Raw genomic sequence first — 23,482 nt, 5'->3', positions numbered from 1 at the left:
CAGACATCAAAGTATTTGTAAACCCTTTTTTAAAAAAAAATAACATAAATAAACAAATGGACTTGCACTGAGCAGCCCCGATCCTCCTCTTCTCAGGTCCCCCTCTGGTGCTTCTGACTTCTTCCCCTCCACCAAGTTCCATAGCAAGCCCCCTTCCTGTAGTGTGCAGCCTCCTTCCTGTAGTGTGCAGCCCCCTACCTGTATTGTGCACCCCTCTTCCTGTACCATGCATCCCCCCTTCCTGTACCATGCTGTCCCCCTTCCAGTAGTGTGCACTCCCCCCCCTTTCCTGTACCATGCATCCCCCCTTCCTGTATTTTGCACCCCTCCCCCTTCCTGTACCATGCAGTCCCCCTTCCAGTAGTGTGCAACCCCCCCCCTTTTCCTGTACCATGCAGCCCCTCTTCCTATACTGTGCAGGTCCACTCTCTGTAGCATGCAGCTCCCTTCCTATAGTGTGCGGGCCCTCTTGCTGTACCAGACCAGGCTACATGATCTACCTCACACTGAGACCTATTGTTACAGATCCTACAAAATGTATATATAAAATGATTTTAATTTCAAAATGTGTACGATTCAAAAACGGACACCAGTAAATAGCTATTTAGTTTATATATTTCAGTCCAGGAATTACCCTGGAAGACACCTGAACAAATATGGTGCTGTCCTTCTGGGACAGAAAACCAATGAAATCATTGTTAAGAGGGATACTGCGGTCTCAATGAACTGCATTAAACACCTGGAAAGGTATACTTACAAATTACTTAAGATGCCGCATTTTACATTGAAAAGTGTGCTAGGGCCACTTTAAGAACTAAAGGTAACATAACAGTAAAACATTCAAAGTTGCCATGCATTATATTTAACACATTATAATAAATCCAGGAAAACTACTGCAAAATAACCCCCCCCTCCAAAAAAAAGAAAAAAAGAAAAGAAAAATTATGTAATTAGGTTTATGCCCATTGCAGATCACTGAGGATACTCCATTTGAGTCCTTCTATCCCATCAAAGTATTTGTTCTGACTGGATGAAATGTCTCTGTGTAACGTGAGATATTCCGCTTGTCTTCTGTATTTAAAATATGTCCACATTTGTGGTTTGTTTTATAAAATATCACTGCATTCACTATAGTATAACAGGTCATTGTTTGCTCTGCTGCCCCACCGTCTCTCCTCTTGCATCAGCCACATCTCTAGGCACACGCACCGTCAGCCCATCAAGGGCCTTTGTCATACAGATCTGGCAGCCAAGACGAGACCTGTAAAGTTACAGCACACAACACAGAATTAATGTGGGGGGAATAATATGTTTTTTAATACATTTGACCACCAACATAAGGGGCATTCTTCCCACTGACCACCAGTGTAAAGAGCAGTCTTCCCACTGACCACCAACGTAAGGGGCATTCTTCCCACTGACCACAAAAGTAAGGAGCATTCTCTTCTCATCCAGGGGCGTAGATAAGGGGGGTCAAGGGGGTTTGAGTCCCCCCTTCCCAGAGTATCCTGTCCAAGTGCCATGTGCTGCTGCGCTGCTTGTCAACAGGACACAGGGACAGCACCAGGGAGCTGCATAGGTATTGTAGCACCTGCATATCACAGGATACATTACATTTACTACAGTAGCCGCTACAATGCCACCTCCCACCCACTGCTGTCAGTTCTAGTAGTTGGTTGCTAGGACCACCCAGTGTCCTAGCAAGAGTGGTAAGGAACTTATGGAGTCCTTGATTTAATATTGGGGAGGAAACTCTGTGGACCCTGATGTAAGGAGGGGGGGCTCTGGGGATCCTGATGTAAGGAGGGGGGCTTTGAGGACCCTGATGTAAGGAGGAGGAGCTCTTGGGACCCTGATGTAAGGAGGGGGGCTCCAGGGAACTTGATGTAAACTGTGGTTGACTCTGGGGATCCTAAGGAAGGGGGCTCTGGAGACCCTGAGGAAAAGGGAGTGTCACTGGGGACCCTGATTTAAGGAGGGGGCTCTGGGGAACCTGATGTAAGGAACATGGCTCTGGGGACCCCAAAGTAAAGGGGTGTCTCTGGGGACCTTTATGGAAAGAGTGGGTCTCTGGGAACCCTGAGGTAAGTGAGGGTGACTCTGGGGATTCTGATTAAAGGAAGAGGGCTCTGAGGACCCTGATGTAATGGGGGTGTCTTTGGGGACCCTGATGTAAGGAAGAGGGCTCTGGGGACCCTGATGTAAGGGGGGGCTCTCTGTGGGCCCTGATGTGAGGAGGAGGAGATCTGGGGACCCTAATGTAAAGTGGGGGTGGCTCTAGGGATCATGATGTAAGGAAGGGGGCTCTGAAAATCCTGATGTAGGGGGGTATCTCTAGGGACCCCAATCTAAGGAAGCAGCACTCTGGGGACTCTGATGTAAGGCGGGTGACTCTGGGGATCCTTATATGAGGGGGGGTGACTCTGGGGACCCAAATGAAAGAAGAGGGGGCTCTGGGCACTCCGATGTAAGGAGTGAGAATCTAGGGACCCTGATGTAAAGAAGGAGTAACTCTGGGGATCCTGACTAAGGGGGTGACTCTGAGACTTTGATGTGGATTCATAATGTAAGAGAGGAATCTGATGTGAACAGGTGGGCCCGTCCTGACTTCTGCACTCTATATGTTGTTTTGTATGTTACTAATTTTGGCCCCTGCATTCTATACATTATGTTGTATGTTACAAAGTCCTGACTAAAGTGTTCATTGTCCTCGCAGTTGCTGGTTTTAATGAAGTTCTTCTTTAAGGTCGGCTCAGATAGACAAAGTGACCACTTGTGTGTCTGCGTGCAGAAAATCATATGGGATGGACAGGTTTAATTTAAAAAAAAAATGATGCTTTATTCTGAGGTTTATATGTATCCCTGAGATTATCACTTGTGACATAGTAAGTAGGAGTGTTTTGTGGGTTTAAGGTCTGTGGTATACAGTATGTGTGTAAAGTTTACAGCAACTAGGCACAGATTCTTTTTATCTGTCTCCCTTTAAGCTCCTCCCACTGTTAGGCAAAATCTGTTCTCTGCATCACTTACTACTGACCCCTGAACTTTATGTCCCTTTAAGCCATGACCAATATTCAGTACAATCAGAACCACACCCAATATTTTTGTGTGCCGCACTTTCTTTTTCTGTGGCAAAAGATTTATGACCTTGCACACAGGCCCATTGCTTTCAGAAAACACCCCCAAGCCAACCTTATTGAGCAGGTGCAAGTGGCACCATCTTGTGTCACTCTTGTAGTTTGAGAGAGCTGACACCTCCCTCCCCCAGGAAAAAAAATATCTATGGTCCTGTTCTCATCTGACCATTATTGTAAGGAGGCACTTCTCTACTGACCACCAATGTAAGGAGGATCCCTTCTTACACCAATATAGGGATTCTTCTCCACTGACTACCAATATAAGGGGTCACATCTCCACTGACCACCAAAGTAAGAGGGCACTTCTCCACTGTCCATCTATGAAGAAGGCAATTTTCCACTGACTGCCCCCACCCCCATGTAAAGAGGGACTTTTCTATTGACCACCAATGTAAGTGGGCCCTTCGCCAATAACCACCAGTATAGGGGGATTCTTCTCCACTGACCAGAAATGTAGGGGGACCCTTCTACACTGAGCACAAATGTAAGAGAGCACTTTTGCACTTACCACCAGTGTAAGAGGGATCCTTCTTCATTGACCACCGATGTGATGGTATACTTCTCTACTGACTACCAATGTAGGGGATCCTTCCTCACTGATCACCAATACAAGGGGTCATGTACCACCAAAGCAAGAGGGATCTTCTCAGCTAACCACCAATGAAAGAGGCACTTCAATACTGACCACCAATATAAGAGGGCCTTTTTCCAATGACCACCAAGGAAGAAGTCACTTTAGCACTGACCCCCCCCCCCCCCTTGTAAGGGGGGACTATTTTATTGAACACCAATGTAACAGAGGCCCTTCACCAATGACCACCAGTATAAGGGGATTCTTCTCCACTGACCATAAACTTAGGGGGCACTTCTGTCCTGACCACCACGAGGGATCCTTCTTCACTGACCACCAATAAAGAGGACTGTGACAGACCCAACCGGTACAGGGGCTTTTGGAGGGGACTAGGGGCTAGCCTTCTACCAACTGATTAAGGCTCATGGAGAGAGCAGATCATTCTCTAATGATGGACAACAACGTGATGAACACTGAGAGCGAAGCTTAGATTTATTCTCTGCATAAAGACAATAAATGTTCCTTTCTGGGGTGGATGGAAAGATGTGATTTTAATCTTGTATAAATTAATGGTCAGAGGAAATATGGTGGCCCTCATGTGGACTGGGTTGGAGAAACTCCTCTATTTGGGACAGAAATTTGTATCAACTATCTCCCACAAGAAATCTATGAAGATAAACTAATTCCACTTTTCAGATTGTTGGAATATTGTATGAGTTTTGTCTTATGATGGACAGATTATACAAGTAAAAGCAAACACCTGAAAGACAGCATGTGTAATGTACTTTGTGTATTCAGCGGTGGGTTTGTTGCCGGGCCTGTTAGCTTACTGTTAATTAGATCAGCTGTTGGCTGTACTGTTTAACGTTAATCTGCTCACCTAATGAGTGCAGGATGTTTATCCCAATGTGTAATATCTGTTTTATTGTTCATGTGGGGGCACTTCCCTATTTCAGCAATATATAAAAACATGTGTTCTTGTTCAATAAAGAGTTCCAGTTTGGCATCTAAGCTAGTCTCGTCTAGTCTTAGGTGCAATGCCCAATGACAGGCGTTCCTTCACAAGGACCCTTCATTGATCACCAATGTAAAGGGGCAAACTGACCACAAATGTATTCTGGCACTTTAATGACTGACCCACAATGTAAAGGGGCCCTTCTCCACTTATCTCCTATGAAGGAGGCACTTCACCACTGACCACTAATGTAAGAGGGGACGTTTCCACTGACCAGCAATGTAAGTGGACCCTTCTTAACTGATCACCACTATAGGGGGATCCTTCTCCACTGACCATCGATGTAAGGGGCCCTGCTGTACTGACCACAAATACAATCTGGGACTTTAATGGTCACCAAAGTAAAGGGACACTACAATATTGAGTGTTTTTTTTCTGGCTATTATTTTCTTAATTGCATGATTACAACTGAAAATAATAGAGTTGGGGGGGGTTAATACATGACCCACCAAGGTGTGAAATAAGCTAGGCACACATCTGCACAGTGGATTGTCTTACCTCCACTGAATGCTCTGAAAAGGAAAATAGTGCAAGTGGTGCAGATGGTTACCTGTTTGTCAGTCCAAAGGCCAAATCCAGCATGTCCATCTCCTCATCTGATATGGCACCCAACTGGTCAAAATGCTTCTGGTCGAATATTAAGTGACAAGTCGAACAGGCGAGAGTCCCTTCACAGGCACCTTACAGAATGGACAGGGAATTAGCACTATTTATTACATAGGTAATTAAATACAATAAAATAAGACATCTCATATTCTAGATGGACAACCTGTGACTTCTTAGTTGTAGTGGAGCTACAAGGGCCACCATGTCCTGTAGGCCTTTTGCTGCAAACCAACTATTTGTTCCACCACAGCTGTTGGGCCGCAGGTTGCCTGATACATTTTTAATAATTCCCTATTGCACTATTTAATGCAGCTCCTTATAGCTGCACATAGGCATAGATGGATGAAGACACAACTATGCATCGCCATTAGCGTAAAGTAGCGCATGTGCACTGACTCAATGCCCTAAACGCAGGCACTTACTAAAGAGGAGTATTGTAATGACTGCCCATTTGTTACCCACATAATGTAATTGCCCATTTGTTGCCCACATATTGTAATTGCCCAAATGTTGCCCACAGATTGTAATGGCTCATTTGTTGACTACGTATTGTAATTGCTCGGTTGTCGCCCACATATTGCAATGGCCCAACTGTTGCCCGCTTATTGTAATGGCCCATTTTTTGACCACTTATTGTAATTGCCCAACTGTTGCCCACATATTATAATTGCCCAACTGTTGCCCACATATTGTAATTGCCCAATTGTTGCCCACTTATTATAACTGCCCGACTTTTGCCCGCATATTGTAAAGGTCCATTTGTTAACAACATATTGTAATTGCCTAATTGTTGCCCGCATATTGTAATTGCCCAATTGTTGCCCACATATTGTAATTGCCCAATTGTTGCCCACATATTGTGATTGCCCAATTGTTGCCCACGTGTCTTGATTACTCATTCTAAAGTGAATGGTATCTCCATGTTCACAAAGGCTCATCCCATTTGCAAAGCACCATTGTCCCGATGTTGAGGGACAAGGGCCCCTTTCCCACCTCCAAGTGTCCCAAAAAAGAGTGGAGAAAGTTGTAAAATGAGGGCCTCATGATGGAATCTGGAAGTCCCCTTTATAATAGACGGAATGTGATATTCACTCCCTTCCAGGAGAATGAGTACAATGGTATATTAGTATCTCCATCCCGATCCCAAGAAATAGTTAAAAGGAAATGAAAACACCTAATTAAAAATCTAATAACATTTAATAATGTCCCTAGTAGTAAATCCATCCCAGTATTCAAGTGAAATCTATCATGATGACTCGTTGCCCATCGATCTGTACTTGTCGCCCTCTCGGTGATAAATGGCAAATTCCCGGCTTTGGTAGTTTAAATTCACTGTCAGAAGGTCATTAACCACATTAAGGCAATGATTTCACCTGGGATTCCCAACAGTATTTTCTGTAGCCTGGAATCTGTCATTTAGCAGCAGGAGTGCGACACCCCGTCCAAATTCTGACACTACTGAATTGGGATCGGATTCAAGTGTGGTGTGGTAAATGGCAAATTTCCTGGTTTGGTCATTTAAACTTACTGTTGGGAATTTCAGATAAGATCCTTGACCAAATTAGGTCAATGGCCTTGACAAGGATTCCCAGCAGTAATGCCTCAACCTGGAAGCTGTCATTTAGTGGCAGGAGTGCAACATACACAGCCCACTCAAAACCTGACACCGTTGACTTCAATAGGGTTAAGTTTCTAATGTGATATGTACAACCCACCAAAAGTTCAGCAGCATTTGGAACTGTCATTGAACTGCCACTGAATCAGCTCTAAAAATGTTAGATTTCCCTTCACATTCTCAGAGACAATAGTTGTCAGAAACAATAGGGAAGGCAAATTTTACAGCGTTGACATAGACAACTATAAAAACATGACAAGGAGTCTAACCATTCCATGCACTAGAGGCCTCTACATACATCTCAGGAATATTTCAGTGTCTTACCAAATCCATCAATGTTCAGATGGTGGCGGATAACCACTTCTAATAGACTCTCCCCTTCCTTCACTGTTGCTGTCAGAGTTTCTCCATTGCGATTTATGAAATTCACTGTTAAATTCTCATCTGTGGATCTACATGACAAATCATAGAACACAGTACCAGACTAGCCAATCATTGAACATAATTTCATGAAAATAAACACAAACAACCATAGATATACTGATCATTATAGATATATTCTGAGAACTATAAATAAATGCTGATCACTAAGTGACATATCGGCATGGATGTCACTTCACTTCCTCAAACTCAATCTTTCCAAAACTGAGCTCTTAGTATTCCCCCCACCCCGTGCCCCCTCCCCTAACTTCCCCATCAAGATCAAGAACACAATCATCAGTCCCTCCCCTCATGCCAGGGTACTAGATATAATCCTAGACTCCCATCTGTCCTTTCAGTCGCAAATCCAAACACTGTCCAAATCTTGTAGACTTCACCTCTGCAATATCTCCAAGATACGCCTGTTCCTAACCTCGGAAACCACTAAGCAACTTATTCACTCCCTTGTTATATCTCTTGCCTTGATTATTGTAACTCCCTCCTCATTGGCCTACCTCATCCCAGAATATCCCCTCTTCAGTCTATCATGAATGCTGCTGCCAGACTCATCCACCTTACTAACAGTTCTGTATCTGCCACCCCTCTCTGCCAATTCCTCCACTGGCTTCCCATTGCCCAACGGATAAAATTCAAAACATTAACAATAACATATAAAGCCATTTAGAACTCTGCCCCAAATTACATCACCAATCTTGTCTCCAAATTCCACCAAAACCGTACTCTCCACTCCTCGCAAGACCTCCTACTCTCTAGCTCCCTGGTCTCCTCCTCCCATGCTCATCTCCAGGACTTCTCCAGAGCTTCCCCCATCCTCTGAAACGCTCTACCCCAATTTATCAGACTATCGATTACTCTGCTCACTTTTAGGCGATCTCTGAAAACCTATCTCTTCAGGGAAGCCTATCCTGCCCTCAGCTAGTAATGGAATCTTCTACTCTTCCAACCAGTCCGTTCCACACAGTTACTACCTTTTGTACCACTAGCCCCTCCTTCCTAGATTGTAAGGTCCTCCTATCCCTCTTGTATTGAACGGTATTGTCTCCCGTTATATTGTAAAGCGCTGAGAAAACTGTTGGCGCTATATAAATCCTGTATAATAATAATAACTAGAAAATCTACAATTTCTGGGGAAATTGTGTGAAGTGTTCTTGCCTCCACCAGTAGTCTACAACTGGAGTGGGCGGAGTAGCTTTTGTCACTCTGCTGCCTGCTCACACACCTGGGTTCCTATGGCAACTCACTCAGCAGGGGCAGAGAAGAGCGGTTAAAAACAAACTGCTCCAACTTGCTCACTTCACTGGTGGTTGCCATCTTCAAACGGTTGTAGTTTAAAAATTATAAATCCTACACCGAAGAGCTTTATATTATATCACAAGACCCAGACCTACATTTTGATGCATAGTATGTCTCTGAAATATTAAAAATGAAGGCACAGTCACAGTTTAGATATTGCCCTTCAAATTTCAGGTGTCTAGAGTGGAGTTTCAATGAATGTCAATGGGCGGCTTGAGTTGCAAACAAATGGTCATATTGTGAAAACTATCAGGACTATGGCTTAGCCGTGGACATATTTAGTGGCAGCAGGGATAGCTGAACGTTTTGATACAAGATTTGTGTAGGTGGGCTTGAAAATGAGGGAGTGATGGCAGTTTAGCAATTATGTCCTGATTTTTCATCTCACACTCTAGCTTTTGTCAGCTCCCACTCTAGTTTTGAACATTCCGCCATTCATTCCTATGGGACCAATTTCTCTACAAAAACGGTGATATTTTGTGAACCATTTGGCGAAACGTTCCACAAAGTAATAGCAAACCAATCGGGAACAATCCGCATGTTTCGGTATATTACTTGTCTATATAGTGTAAAAACTGTGGGAGGAGTTAGGGTGGTAAATTTTGCTATAATAAGAATATATATGTGAGACTAGAAAAGCTACAATTTCTGGGGAAATTGTGTGAAGTGTTCTTGCCTCCACCAGTAGTCTACAACTGGAGTGGGTGGAGTAACTGGGTGGAGTGGCTTGTCACTCTGCTGCCTGCTCACACACCTGGGTTCCTATGGCAACTCACTCTACAGCAAGGGCAGAGAAGAGCGGTTAAAAACAAACTGCTCCAACTTGCTCAATTTACTGGCGGTTGCCATCTTCAAACGGTTGTAGTTTAAAAATTATAAATCCTACACCAAAGAGCTTTATATTGTGAGAATCACAAGACCCAGACCTACATTTTGATGCATAGAATGTCTCTGAAATACTAAAAATGAAGGCACAGTCACAGTTTAGAAATTGCCCTTCAAATTTGAGGTGGCTAGAGTGGAGTTTCAATGAATCTTAATAGGCGGTGTGAGTTGCAAACAAATGGTCATATTGTGAAAACTATCAGGACTATGGCTTAGCCGTTGACATTTTTAGTGGCAGCAGGGATAGCTGAACGTTTTTATATATGATTTGTGTAGGTGGGCTTGAAAATGAGGGAGTGATGGCAGTTTAGAAATCACGTCCTGATTTTTCAGCTCACACTCTAGCTTTTGTCAGCTCTCACTCTAGTTTTGAACATTCCGCCATTCATTCCTATGGGACCAATTTCTCTACAAAAATGGTGATATTTCATGAACCATTTGGCAAAACGTTCCACAAAGTAATTGCACACCAATCGGGAACAATCCGCACGTTTCAGTATATTACTTGTCTATGTAGTCTAAAAACTATCAGGACTATGGCTTAGCCGTGGACCTTTTCAGTGGCAGCAGGGATAGCTGAACCTTTTTTATATAAGATTTGTGTAGGTGGGCTTGAAAATGAGGGAGTGATGGCAGTTTAGAAATCATGTCCTGATCTTTCAGCTCACACTCTAGCTTTTGTCAGCTCCCACTCTAGTTTTGAACATTCCGCCATTCATTCCTATGGGACCAATTTCACCACAAAAACGCAGATATTTTGTGAACCATTCGGGGAAACGTTCCACAAAGTAATAGCACACCAATCGGGAACAATCCGCACGTTTCGGTATATTACTGTCTATGTAGTGTAAAAACTGTGGGAGGAGTTAGGGTGGTAAATTTGGCTATAATAAGAATATACAGTATATGTGAGATAACAATAAGTGGTCTTGCCATGCAAGAACACTTAATAAATATACTGATCATTATAGATATATAATGAGAACTATAAATATATGCTGATCACTAAATATACTAATCACTATAGATATACATTACTGTGCAAAAGTTTTAGGCAGGTGTGAAGAAATGCTTTAAATTAAAAATGATTTAAAAATATAAATATATATTTATGGTTTATTTTTTATCAATTTACAAACTACAAAGTGAGCAAAAAAAAAAATCTAAATCAAATTGATTTGGTGTGACTACCCTTTGGCTTCAAACCAGCATCAATTCATACACTTACACATTTTGTACACTTGCACAAAGTCAGGGATTTTGTAGGATCAGAGTCAGGCGTATGATTAGCAATTATACCCAGTAGGTGCTAATGATCATCAATTTCATATGTTGATTGAAACAGTCATTTACTGAAACAGAAACTGCTGTGCAGGAGGCTAAAAACTGGGTGAGGAACAGCCAAAAGAGATGGTTTCATGTCACAGGTTATACACCATGGCAAGAGCGAGCACAGCAACAAGACACAAGGTAGTTATACTGCTGATGCAAGGTCTCTCCCAGGCAAAGATTTTAAAGCAGAGTGGGGTTATTAGATGTGTTTTTCAAGCTCTTTTGAAGCACAAAGAAGTGGGCAATGTTGAGGACCATAGACTCAGTGGTTGGCCAAGGAAACCTAATGCAGCAGGTGAATGACACATGCTTAAATCCCTTCCACATCAGAAGATGTCCAGCAGTGCTATCAGCACAGAACTGACAGAAACCAGTGAGCCCAGGTACACCCATCTACTGTCTGAGAAGTCTGGCCAGAAGGGGTCTTCATGGAAGAATTGTGGTCAAAAAGGCATACCTTCAATGTGGAAACAAGGCTAAGCATCTCAACAATGCAGGAAAGCCTCCTGGACCCGTGTCCCGCTTTCTTGATGATTTCTCCGCCTGGCTACCCTACTTTCTCTCCTCTGAACTACCCACTATCATTCTCAGAGATTTTAACATCCCTATTAATGTCAACAACCCGGCTACATCCCAACTCTTCAACCTAACCTCATCTTTTGCATTAGCACAATGTATACAGTTCTCCACTCACTCTGATGGGAATACATTAGACCTTGTTTTCTCCCATCTTTGCACTCCCTACAACCTCACAAACCCCCTCTTTCCTCTCTCTGATCGCAATCTCATCACCTTCACAGTCTCCTCGTCTTCAAACACCTATTCCTCCAAGCAGCAAACAATTACCCGCAGAAATCTTCACAACTTGAACCCTGCTCCTTTCCACTCTGCAACAGACCAACTCTATGTTAGAATCTCTCCCCTGTCCTGCCCTGACCTGGCCACTGCTGTCTACAACAGTTTGCTTTCATCCACATTAGACTCATTTACTCCTCTAACAATACGAAGCATCAGGCCCCGACCATTACAAACTTGGCAGACTGACGACACCAGAAATCTTAAATGACATAATCATACGCTGGAGCGATTGTGGCGTAAAACCAAATCCCAGCAAGAATTCACCCTATATAAATCTGCTTTCTTAACATACCCTTCATGCTGCCAAACAAGCCTACTTTGTCACTTATTAATACCTTGTCATCCAGTCCTCGTCGTCTCTTCTCTACTTTTAACTCTCTACTTTCTCCACCTCCACCCAGTACCGCATTCACTGCTCACGAAATTGTAAATCATTTCAAAAACAAGATTGACGCAATTCGTAGGGGCATTACCACTGCACAGACATCCATCCCACTTAGCATACCTTATACTAAACCTCCCTCAACACTTTCCTCTTTTGACCTTGCTACTACCTAAGAGGTCACTAAGGTTTTCTCAGAAGCCCGTCTCACTACCTGCGCCCTGGATCCTGTCCCCTCACAACTACTACGGTCACCCTCTTCTTCCATCCTATGCTCCCTCACTCACATCTTTAATCTTTCCCTCTCTACTGGTGCCTTCCCCTCCCCTTTAAAGCATGCGCACATCACTCCTTAAAAAGCCCTCCCTGGACCCCACCAACATGAACAACTTAAGACCCATCTCCCTGCTGCCATTTACCTCTAAACTCCTAGAACGCTTAGACTACAATCGCCTGAGCTCCCACCTCACCGACAACAACCTTCTTGACCCTTTACAGTCTGGCTTTTGCTCACTACACTCCACTGAAACTGCCCTACTAAAACTCACTAATGATCTACTAACAGCTGAAACCAATGGCCACTACTCCATACTCTTACTACTTGACCTCTCTGCGGCTTTTGATATGGTTGACCATCCCCTCCTCCTCAAAAAAAACTCCACTCTCTTGGCCTCAGAGACTCTGCTCTCTCCTGGTTCTCCTCCTACCTATCGCAGAGCTCCTTCAGCGTTACCTATAATGCTGCCTCCTCCTCTTCACTCCCTCTTTCTGTAGGGGTCTCTCAAGGTTCTGTCCTTGGACCCCTTCTCTTCTCCATCTACACCTCCTCCCATGGCTTTAAGTACCATCTCTATGCTGATGACACACAAATCTATCTTTCTACACCTCACTCTTTCAGTCTCCTCTCATATTACTAACCTACTAAGCGACATATCAGCATGGATGTCACTCCACTTCCTAAAACTCAATCTTTCCAAAACTGAGCTCTTTATATTCACCCCAGCCCGTGCCCCCTCCCCTGACTTCTCCATCAAGATCAATAACACAATCTTCATTCCCTCCCCTCATGCCAGGGTACTAGGTGTAATCCTAGACTCCCATCTGTCCTTTCACCCCCAAATCCAATCCCTGTCCAAATCTTGTAGAGTTCACCTCTGCAACATCTCCAAGATACGACCGTTCCTAACCTCGGAAACCACTAAGCAACTTATTCACTCCCTTGTTATATCTTGCCTTGACTTTTGTAACTCCCTCCTCATTGGCCTACCGAATCGCAGGCTATCCCCTCTTCAGTCTGTCATGAATGCTGCTGCCAGACTTATCCACCTAACAGTTCTGTATCTGCCACCCCTCTCTGCCAATCCCTCCACTGGCTTCCCATTGCCCAACGGATAAAATTCAAAACACTAACAATAACGTATAAAGCCATTTATAACTCTGCCCCAAATTACATCAACAATCTTGTCTCCAAATATCACCCTAATCATACTCTCTGGGCCCTCCTTTCCCTCTTGTAGTGAACTGTATTGTTGCTGTATTGTCTCATGTTATATTGTAAAGTGCTGAGCAAACTGTAAAAGCAGGAACTGGGGTGCAAAAACATGGCAGCAGATGTTCTGGACTGATGAGTTAAAATGTGAAATGTTTGGCTGCAGCAGAAGGCAGTTTGTTCGTGAAGGGTTGGAGAACAGTACAACGAGTGTCTGCAGACAACAATGAAGCATGATGGATGTTCCTTGCAAGTTTGGAGCTACATTTCTGCAAATGGAGTTGGAGATTTGGTCAGGATCAATGGTGTCCTCAATGCTGAGAAATACAGGCAGATACTTCTCCAACATGCCATACCATCAGGGAGGCTTGTGATTGGCCCCAAATTTATTCTGCAGCAGGACAACATCCCCAAACATACAGCCAATGTCATTAAGAACTATCTTCAGTGTAAAGAAGAACAAGAAGTCCTGCAAGCAGGACCGGGACAAGGGGTGGGCAGGACAGATGGCTGCACTGGGTGCAATGGTTTACTGTAGGGATAGAGGTGCTTTCCTTCTGTTACAAGGATGACAGAAGTAGTGAATTTAGCAGTTTGACATCTTTGCCCTGGGCGCTGGATGACCTTGTCATGGCATTGCCTGGAAGCAAGGGCGGACTGACAACTCATGGGGCCCCTGGGCAATAGGAAATCATGGAGCCCCTGTGTCCTTGCCCACACTCAAACCACACCCAAAAAAGCCTATGAAAGGTACCAGGGGCATTTCATGGGGCCCCCTACTGACCCCGGGCTCTCGGGCAGTGCCCGAGTGCCTAAATTGTCAGTCCGCCCCTGCCTGGAAGTGATAGTTTGGCCCCTGCAGAGCCCTGATCTCAACATTATGGAGTCTTTCTGGAATTACATGACAAAAAAGTAGGATTTGAGGCAACCTACATCCACAGATCTGTGGTTAGTTCTCTAAGATGTTTGGAACAACCTACCTGCCAAATTCCTCCAAAAACTGTGTGCAAGTCTACCTAGAGGAAGGTAAAAGGGTGGTCACACCAAATATTGATTTGATTTGAGTTTTCTTTTGTTCGTTTACAGCATTTTTTTCACACATGCCTAAAACATTTGCACAGTATACAGTTGTGTCCAAAATTATTCAACCCCCAATGCTGTAAAGGGGTTTAGGGACTATAGTGTACATTTGGAATTGTATTCAGAATCAAATCCTACAAGGACGTTGTAACTACCCAAATGCAACTAAAATGACATCAATTGTTTATGTAATACAGTAGTAAATGGTTCTTATGTGGTTTCTTCATTGCCACAATTATTCAACCCCTTAAAGACTACCACTCTGAAGAACAGAGGTTCATACAGGTGCTTTCCATCAGGTATTGAAAACACCTGTGGATGTCACCGAGCAGCAATCAAGCATAATAAGCACCAATTAGGCAGCTTTAAAATGACTGTGATACTCAGCTCCTTCTAGACATTTACTGGTGTGGTTACAAACATGGTGAAGGCAAGAGAATGGTCCAGGAAGACAAGAGAAGAGGTGATTTCTCTTCACAGGAAGGGCAATGGCTATAAGAAGATTGCAAAGATGTTAAACATACCAAGAGACACCTTAGGAAGCATCATTCGCAAATTCAAGGCAAAGGGCACTGTTGAAACGCTACCTGGTCGTGGCAGAAAGAAGATGCTGACTTCGACTGCTGTGCGCTACCTGAAGCGTAGAGTGGAGAGAAGTCCCCGTGTGACTGCTGAGGAACTGAGAAAAGATTTGTCAGATGTGGGTACAGAAGTTTCAGCCCAGACAATAAGACGCACACTGCGTAATGAAGGCCTCCGTGCCAGAACTCCCAGGCGTACCCCCTTGCTGTCTCCAAAGAATAAGAAGAGTCGACTGCAGTATGCCAAAAGCCATGTGGACAAACCACAAAAGTTGTGGGATAGTGTTCTGTGGACTGATGAAACAAAATTAGAACTGTTTGGGCCCATGGATCAACGCTATGTTTGGAGGAGGAAGAACAAGGCCTATGATGAAAAGAACACCTTGCCTACTGTGAAGCATGGTGGAGGGTCAATCATGCTTTGGGGCTGTTTTGCTTCTGCAGGTACAGGGAAGCTTCAGCGTGTGCAAGGTACCATGAATTCTCTTCAGTACCAGGAGATATTGGATGGAAACGTGATGCAGTCCGTCACACACCTGAGGCTTGGGAGACGTTGGACCTTTCAACAGGACAATGATCCCAAGCATACCTCCAAGTCCACTAGAGCATGGTTGCAGAGGAAAGGCTGGAACATTTTGGAGTGGCCATCGCAGTCACCAGACTTAAATCCGATTGAGAACCTCTGGTGGGACTTAAAGAAAGCAGTTGCAGTGCGCAAGCCTAAGAATGTGACTGAACTGGAGGCCTTTGCCCATGAAGAATGGGCGAAGATACCCGTAGATCGCTGCAAGACACTTGTGTCAAGCTATGCTTCACGTTTAAAAGCTGTTATAACTGTAAAAGGATGCTGTACTAAGTACTAAGATTGAATGTCACTTGGGGGTTGAATAAAACTGATAATGCTGTGAGCACAGAAAAGACATTTGTGGTTATTTCATTATAACTGTTATGTTATATTTGTCTGACCTACAAGTGCCTCTTTAATGTAAATGTAAGCAAGATGACTGAATGATCAAAAGCAATGTCAAACTGGCCAAAACACTCAATTTCAGTGGGGGTTGAATAATTTTGGACACAACTGTATATATATATATATATATATATATATATATATATATATATATATATATATAAAACCAAACTTATATCAAATGGTTTTCAGTTATTGTACCCTTACACACTGTAAGGAAGTTTTTGAAGGTTAATAGCCAATGATCTGTCTGCTGAAGTGGCCTTGGACATCAACCTAGAAATGTTCCTCTAGTGACCTTGGTATGTTATAACACAAGATTCTCTAATCTGCAGAAGATTTGCTGATAAAACTGCTGAGAATCTTTTTTCACTTTACTACGACTCTGCAATGTATACGCATTTAAAGAGAGAAATACAACCCTGGACCCGAAACTAAATTCTGCCAGCGAACTTTAACCTCTTACAAGACAAGAACAAATATTTGTGGAGTAGAGGCAATAGATTCATAGACATTTATTTTTTTTTTTTTGACCAACTTTAAACCAGTATTAAGCACCTCAGCTTTGGAAGGTTTTACCCCCTGCATGACTATTTTTGCTATTTAGCACTTCAACTGGCAACTGCGCTGCCATGCATCACTGCATGCAAATTACATTTATATAATTTATTTTCACATAAAAAGAGATTTCTTTTTGTGGTATTTGATGGGGTTTTTTTTTTGCTAAATAAACAAAAAAATAAATTTTCTACTTTCTTTTATAAAACATATCCAATAAAATCAAATTTGTTCATACATTTAGGCCAAAATGAATTCTTCTAAAAGTTATAGTGTCTACAAGTTATGATATATATAGATATATATATATATGTATATATCTATATCTATAGATATACAGTTGTGACCAAAATTATTCAACCCCCAATGCTGTAAAGGGGTTTAGGGACTATAGTGTACATTTGGAATTGTATTCAGAATCAAATCCTACAAGGACGTTGTAACTACCCAAATGCAACTAAAATGACATCAATTGTTTATGTAATACAGTAGTAAATGGTTCTTATGTGGTTTCTTCATTGCCACAATTATTCAACCCCTTAAAGACTACCACTCTGAAGAACAGAGGTTCATACAGGTGCTTTCCATCAGGTATTGAAAACACCTGTGGATGTCACCGAGCAGCAATCAAGCATAATAAGCACCAATTAGGCAGCTTTAAAATGACTGTGATACTCAGCTCCTTCTAGACATTTACTGGTGTGGTTACAAACATGGTGAAGGCAAGAGAATGGTCCAGGAAGACAAGAGAAGAGGTGATTTCTCTTCACAGGAAGGGCAATGGCTATAAGAAGATTGCAAAGATGTTAAACATACCAAGAGACACCTTAGGAAGCATCATTCGCAAATTCAAGGCAAAGGGCACTGTTGAAACGCTACCTGGTCGTGGCAGAAAGAAGATGCTGACTTCGACTGCTGTGCGCTACCTGAAGCGTAGAGTGGAGAGAAGTCCCCGTGTGACTGCTGAGGAACTGAGAAAAGATTTGTCAGATGTGGGTACAGAAGTTTCAGCCCAGACAATAAGACGCACACTGCGTAATGAAGGCCTCCGTGCCAGAACTCCCAGGCGTACCCCCTTGCTGTCTCCAAAGAATAAGAAGAGTCGACTGCAGTATGCCAAAAGCCATGTGGACAAACCACAAAAGTTGTGGGATAGTGTTCTGTGGACTGATGAAACAAAATTAGAACTGTTTGGGCCCATGGATCAACGCTATGTTTGGAGGAGGAAGAACAAGGCCTATGATGAAAAGAACACCTTGCCTACTGTGAAGCATGGTGGAGGGTCAATCATGCTTTGGGGCTGTTTTGCTTCTGCAGGTACAGGGAAGCTTCAGCGTGTGCAAGGTACCATGAATTCTCTTCAGTACCAGGAGATATTGGATGGAAACGTGATGCAGTCCGTCACACACCTGAGGCTTGGGAGACGTTGGACCTTTCAACAGGACAATGATCCCAAGCATACCTCCAAGTCCACTAGAGCATGGTTGCAGAGGAAAGGCTGGAACATTTTGGAGTGGCCATCGCAGTCACCAGACTTAAATCCGATTGAGAACCTCTGGTGGGACTTAAAGAAAGCAGTTGCAGTGCGCAAGCCTAAGAATGTGACTGAACTGGAGGCCTTTGCCCATGAAGAATGGGCGAAGATACCCGTAGATCGCTGCAAGACACTTGTGTCAAGCTATGCTTCACGTTTAAAAGCTGTTATAACTGTAAAAGGATGCTGTACTAAGTACTAAGATTGAATGTCACTTGGGGGTTGAATAAAACTGATAATGCTGTGAGCACAGAAAAGACATTTGTGGTTATTTCATTATAACTGTTATGTTATATTTGTCTGACCTACAAGTGCCTCTTTAATGTAAATGTAAGCAAGATGACTGAATGATCAAAAGCAATGTCAAACTGGCCAAAACACTCAATTTCAGTGGGGGTTGAATAATTTTGGTCACAACTGTAGATATATATATATGACGTTTTTTGAAAATTAAGAAATTAAACAATTTTTTATTACATACTGTCACCAGTGCAATACTGTGTCATCATATAACTGGTGTGGCAGTGATCAGGGACACTGACTGGTGACAGCCTGTCGTTATAAAAATTAATACATTTTTTTAATTAAAATTTTTTACATTTTATTTTCTTTTTTAATGTTTTTTTGTTTTGTTTTTTTTATTTATTTTTTTTACATACTTTCATCATAGTAGTTCAGTGCCACCATAGTTACACTGTACTACTCTGGGAAGGTGATCAGAGATTTTTTTTTTTTCTTTTTACACACTGTGATTGCTGTTACAATGATGATCACTGTAACAGCAATGGTTTCAACTGTCATGAAAGGGTTAATTCATGATAGCTATGATTACTAATGATCTGTGATTGGCTACAGATAACCACATGGTAAAGTGTGCTGTGACTGGCCCAGGTACCATGTGATAGCTGTGGGTCAATCACAGCTCACTGTGATGCTGATGCTGTGATCATGTCATCGCATAGTGATCACATGACCTCCTGGCCACCAAAGTCCAGGTACCAGGATCCACACTCCACTGCGATCATGTGAGCAAAGTGCTGCCCGCCCTTACATGTTGTGTCCCAGAGGGGGGACTTCATCTGAAGGTGATACCCTCTAAAGCAGCCACCACATCTAATGATTGATAAGCTGTAAAATATATATATTTTTTTGTTTTGGGTTTAATACCCCTTTAAGTTTTTCTTGTTAAAAAAAGTCTTGACTGGACATACATTTTAAGGTTTGGCTCACACCTAAAGGTACCACCAAGCATGGGCATGTTCCCGCGCATTGGCGTGGGTCAACTTATTCACTTCAACACAGAAAAGAAGTCCCTGACTTTTTTCTAAAAGCCTGCCACACTGAATCTCACCATGCTGGTTTGGCACGGGAAAACGTGTGCTTTTGCAGGTACATGGGGCATCAGCTGAAAGGCAACGCGTTTCTATATGTGTTAGGAAACTACACAATTTTGTTCATGTTCCTATCACACAAAGATCTGGACCTAAACTTACTGGTGGATATCAGCTTTGAAAAGAGTAGGGAAGGGTTAACTTGCTGCAGCTTACAATGCACATAGTGAGAAGCTCACAGTGTGCAGTGAAAATAGAATAAGCCATTTTTAATATGGGAGAGGAGCCTGAAGGGAGGACCGGAGTTCTGCTTTAAGGTTACTTTTCATTTACAAATATTAGGACAAGCAGAGTATTTTTACTTTCTAGAAAGTAATTTCCAGATAACGACGATATGATTTCTGAGCTTTGAAAAAAACCCGAAACCTTGGAAGGGAGAGATTATCATAGCTGCCTGACACAGCAGAGTGAAAGAACACAGCGGTCTATTGCTTTTATTGGTGGACAGAGAAGAACTCTCTACGCAGCTAAGAAGACTCAGACAGCTGTCATTTTGGGGACAGTTCACACCAGAATCGCACAGGAACATTGAGCGTTCCCCTGAATGGTGATTTTGTAGCCCATTCACCAAATCACACGCTGCTGCAGTACCATGCAGTCTGGTGCCCGCAAATACACTGGGTTTGGCATCTGCTTTTGGGGTGCTGTATTGGAACCCGTAGCAGATTGCAAAGGCAGTGTGTTTTGAACGTGAAACAGGAAAGGCAAATACAACAGTCCTTTCCCCGCACGGCATTCCTTAAAGAGGAACTTCACTCCCTTCCTTTTCCCTATTTTCCCCTGTCCAGCACCTGTATAGCCACATTTTGCAAAGGAAGCATACCTAGGAGGCTGGAGATCCAGCGATGTTCTCAATCACTGGGCAGGGGCGGACTGACCATTTGGAAACTCAGGCACTGCCCGAGGGCCTGGGGTCAGTAGGGGTCCCCATGAGATGCCCCTGGTACCTTTTTCATAGGCTTTTTTGAGTTTGGGCAAGGACACAGGGGCCCCAGGATCCCCATGATCCCCTATTGCCTGGGGGCCCCATGAGTTGTCAGTCCGCCCCTGCCACCGGACATTGTCCTGCTGATGGGCCATGGCTTCTCTCTTCCCATGTCTGCAGCCACCTGCAAATCTCTTAGCCTCCCACAGTGCCTCCCATCTCCTGTAGTGCCCCCAGCCTCCCATACTTGCCTGCTGTGCTCCACAGTGCTCCCTGGCCTGCTGCAGAGCCTACAGACCCCATGGTGGCCCCAACCTCCAACAGTGTCCCAGAGTGCCTCCAAGGTCCTACAGCACCCTCCATCCCCCACAGTGCCCCTGCAAAGCCCCCTTCTGCTTTAACCATGAAAAGCCACAATGCAGGGCAGTTTTGGCATGGCCCCGTTCACTTGAATGGGTCATGTTTGTGATAATTCCACCCGCCGAACGCAACATGGAACATATTGTGTCTACATGTATGTGTACAACCTTATCTGGCCCCTGTTGCAGCTTAAAGGAGAGCGATTGAGGAGTGGTAAACCCACAGCTCAACCACCTATTTTTTTACTGCCCCCTCCCAGCCACTTGTATGAGCAAACGCTAGCTTTGGAAAAGTTTGCTGATGCCTGCCCTAAGAGCATTTCAGATCCATCTATTCATTGGTATAAAAATACTTTAAAATCCTCATTGGATATAAAATAATTCCTCTTACCCCGAGCTGGATTTGCTGTCGTGACATCTGGCAGAGGATGAGAAGCTTCTGATGGAGTTAGTAGACAATTTGCGCATGGTGGAATAATTCCTAGGACACACGTTGACGTGAAGACCACCGAGAAGCATCCTTACAAGTTTCGGAGTGTGGCAAGTCATGTTCAGATAGCAGAAGGCCAAACTACACATTAGCTTTGTGTCTGATACTACATGGAATCCGAGATATAAGCAGAGCAAGTCCTATGACAACAGAGCCTTCCCACTGCAACCGCCCACGATCACCAATATCTATGCAAATCACCATGAGAAGACAGCCAGAGCCTGACTTTTAAACTTTGGTTGTAACTGCACGTCTTATGTGTAAGCTGCAACTAATTAGACTTTCGTTTGGCGTAGCTTGCTGGCTGTTTTTTTCTGCCCAGTCCATTCATATTATTTTGAGGAGAGTTTTCCAATAAAAAAAAATTACTTTAAAGCCACTCTGTTACTCAAATAAAAGAAAAACAACCAAAACAAAAGCAGCCTACAAAAGAAGACTCTTAATACTTGCCTCTCCAGCGGGGTTTGAATCCAAAGAGGAGCAGGGGTTGACTATTTAGGGCTGCTCACTGTTTCACAGGCTGCTATTCTATTACCTCCCCCATCATCTAGAGGATTCTAGAACCATAATGAGAGGAAGAACAGAGTGAGTAGCCCGAGTATTTATGGGACTCCAGCCAATCCCTGGGGAAGTGTGCCCAGTAGGTGGCGAGAGAGCCCATGAATAGTGTAAGGCCTGAGAAGCAGGGCGCACTGTTCCTGGGGCCAATCCTGCTGGAGGAGACCGCTGTGCAGAAGAGGTCTGAGGCTACACCGGGGGGGGGGGGGGGGGGGACTATTCGCAAGCTTGAGTCTAGGGATTAAGTGGGCCAGGAGAAGACAGCCAGGAGATAGTTGGTGGGAAAGGGAGTCCAGCTGTCTTACTGTAATGGTGTGAGCCTCCCTAACTAGGAAAATCCTGGTGGATATCGGCAAGAGGCAACCGATGATCCTTTGGCTATTCAACAGTGCTTAAGAATAGTGACTGTGTAGCTTTGTTAACCTCAGGAAGGGGTACAGGTCACCATTCAACCTAGAGATCCTGTGGGACATTTCCTGCGCATAGCTTTCTGAAAGTGTCCTCAAGTTTGTTCAGTGTACAGTCTTTGAGTATCCCATGCTCCCCTCCATTATCTCAGTTCATTGTTCCCATTAAAACCCCCAAAAGAACCCCCTAGACCAGGGGTGGGAAAACTTTTTGACTTGAGGGCCGCAATGGGTTCATATATTGGACTCGGGGGCCGGACCAAGAGTAGATGAATGATGTGTATGTGTCATCCATAGTAAGTATAGTAATATTCCCCCATAGTAAGCATAGCAATAAATCCCCCATATAGTAATTCATCCCCCATAGTAATTCATCCCCATATAGTAATTCACCCCCCATATAGTAATTCATCCCCCATATAGTAATTCATCCCCCATATAGTAATTCATCCCCCATATAGTAATTCATCCCCCGTAGTAATTCATCCCCCAAATAGTAATTCATCCCCCATATAGTAATTCATCCCCCATAGTAATTCATCCCCCATATAGTAATTCATCCCCCATATAGTAATTCATTCCCCATATTAATTCATCCCCCATATTAAGTCCCCAAGTCCCCCCTGTGTCAATTCACTTACCTTTGCTCCGCGCGTTCCTCTCGCCGTGTTCCCGCGTCGTTCCGGTGTAGCATGAAAATCTGTCTCCTATGAGGATCTGTCCCCCTCGACGTATCTGCGCATGTGCCAGTTTCAGGCATTAGCAGCCGATCGGCGATCTCCGGGACATGCGCAGATACGTCGAGGGGGACAGATCCTCATAGGAGACAGATTTTCATGCTACACCGGTCTTCAGGGCGGACTGTGAGAGGAGCCTAGCGGGAGCCTAGCTCCGCGGGCCGGATTAAAAGGTCCGCCGGGCCGTAGTTTGCCCATTGCTGCCCTAGACTGTTCTTTAGAGACAGTGGAGGAATTCTGACAATGCTGCATGCCTGACTGTGTCCTT

The 23,482-nt window shown here is 43.8% G+C and overlaps 1 protein-coding gene across 1 annotated transcript; it reads right to left on the bottom strand.

The window, feature by feature from the left end:
- Positions 1-593: 593 nt before the first annotated feature.
- Positions 594-21,656, bottom strand: LOC149436325 (adrenodoxin-like). Its single transcript, XM_089661725.1, has 4 exons — positions 21,414-21,656; positions 7,269-7,396; positions 5,274-5,403; positions 594-1,261 (listed from the first exon to the last, which is right to left on the bottom strand). Exons 1-4 carry the CDS (start codon positions 21,599-21,601, stop codon positions 1,144-1,146), a joined length of 564 nt encoding a protein of 187 aa, XP_089517851.1. The 5' UTR covers positions 21,602-21,656; the 3' UTR covers positions 594-1,143.
- Positions 21,657-23,482: the final 1,826 nt, after the last annotated feature.

Source organism: Staurois parvus, unplaced genomic scaffold (assembly GCF_062004578.1).
Source record: "Staurois parvus isolate SC_StPar_1 unplaced genomic scaffold, SC_StPar_1.0 ptg001377l, whole genome shotgun sequence".
NCBI classification, from domain to species: domain Eukaryota; kingdom Metazoa; phylum Chordata; class Amphibia; order Anura; family Ranidae; genus Staurois; species Staurois parvus.
Note: the sequence above shows the minus strand (reverse complement) of the source record. Positions and strands in the feature narration are given on the sequence as shown.

Excerpts from the sequence above, each read along its gene's own strand:
- LOC149436325 (XM_089661725.1), bottom strand. The coding sequence starts at position 21,601 with ATGTGTAGTTTGGCCTTCTGCTATCTGAACATGACTTGCCACACTCCG. Across the intron at positions 7,397-21,413 it reads GACAGCAAATCCAGCTCGGG|ATCCACAGATGAGAATTTAA; the intron begins GTAAGAGGAATT and ends TTTGTCATGTAG. Across the intron at positions 5,404-7,268 it reads TCTGAACATTGATGGATTTG|GTGCCTGTGAAGGGACTCTC; the intron begins GTAAGACACTGA and ends CCATTCTGTAAG.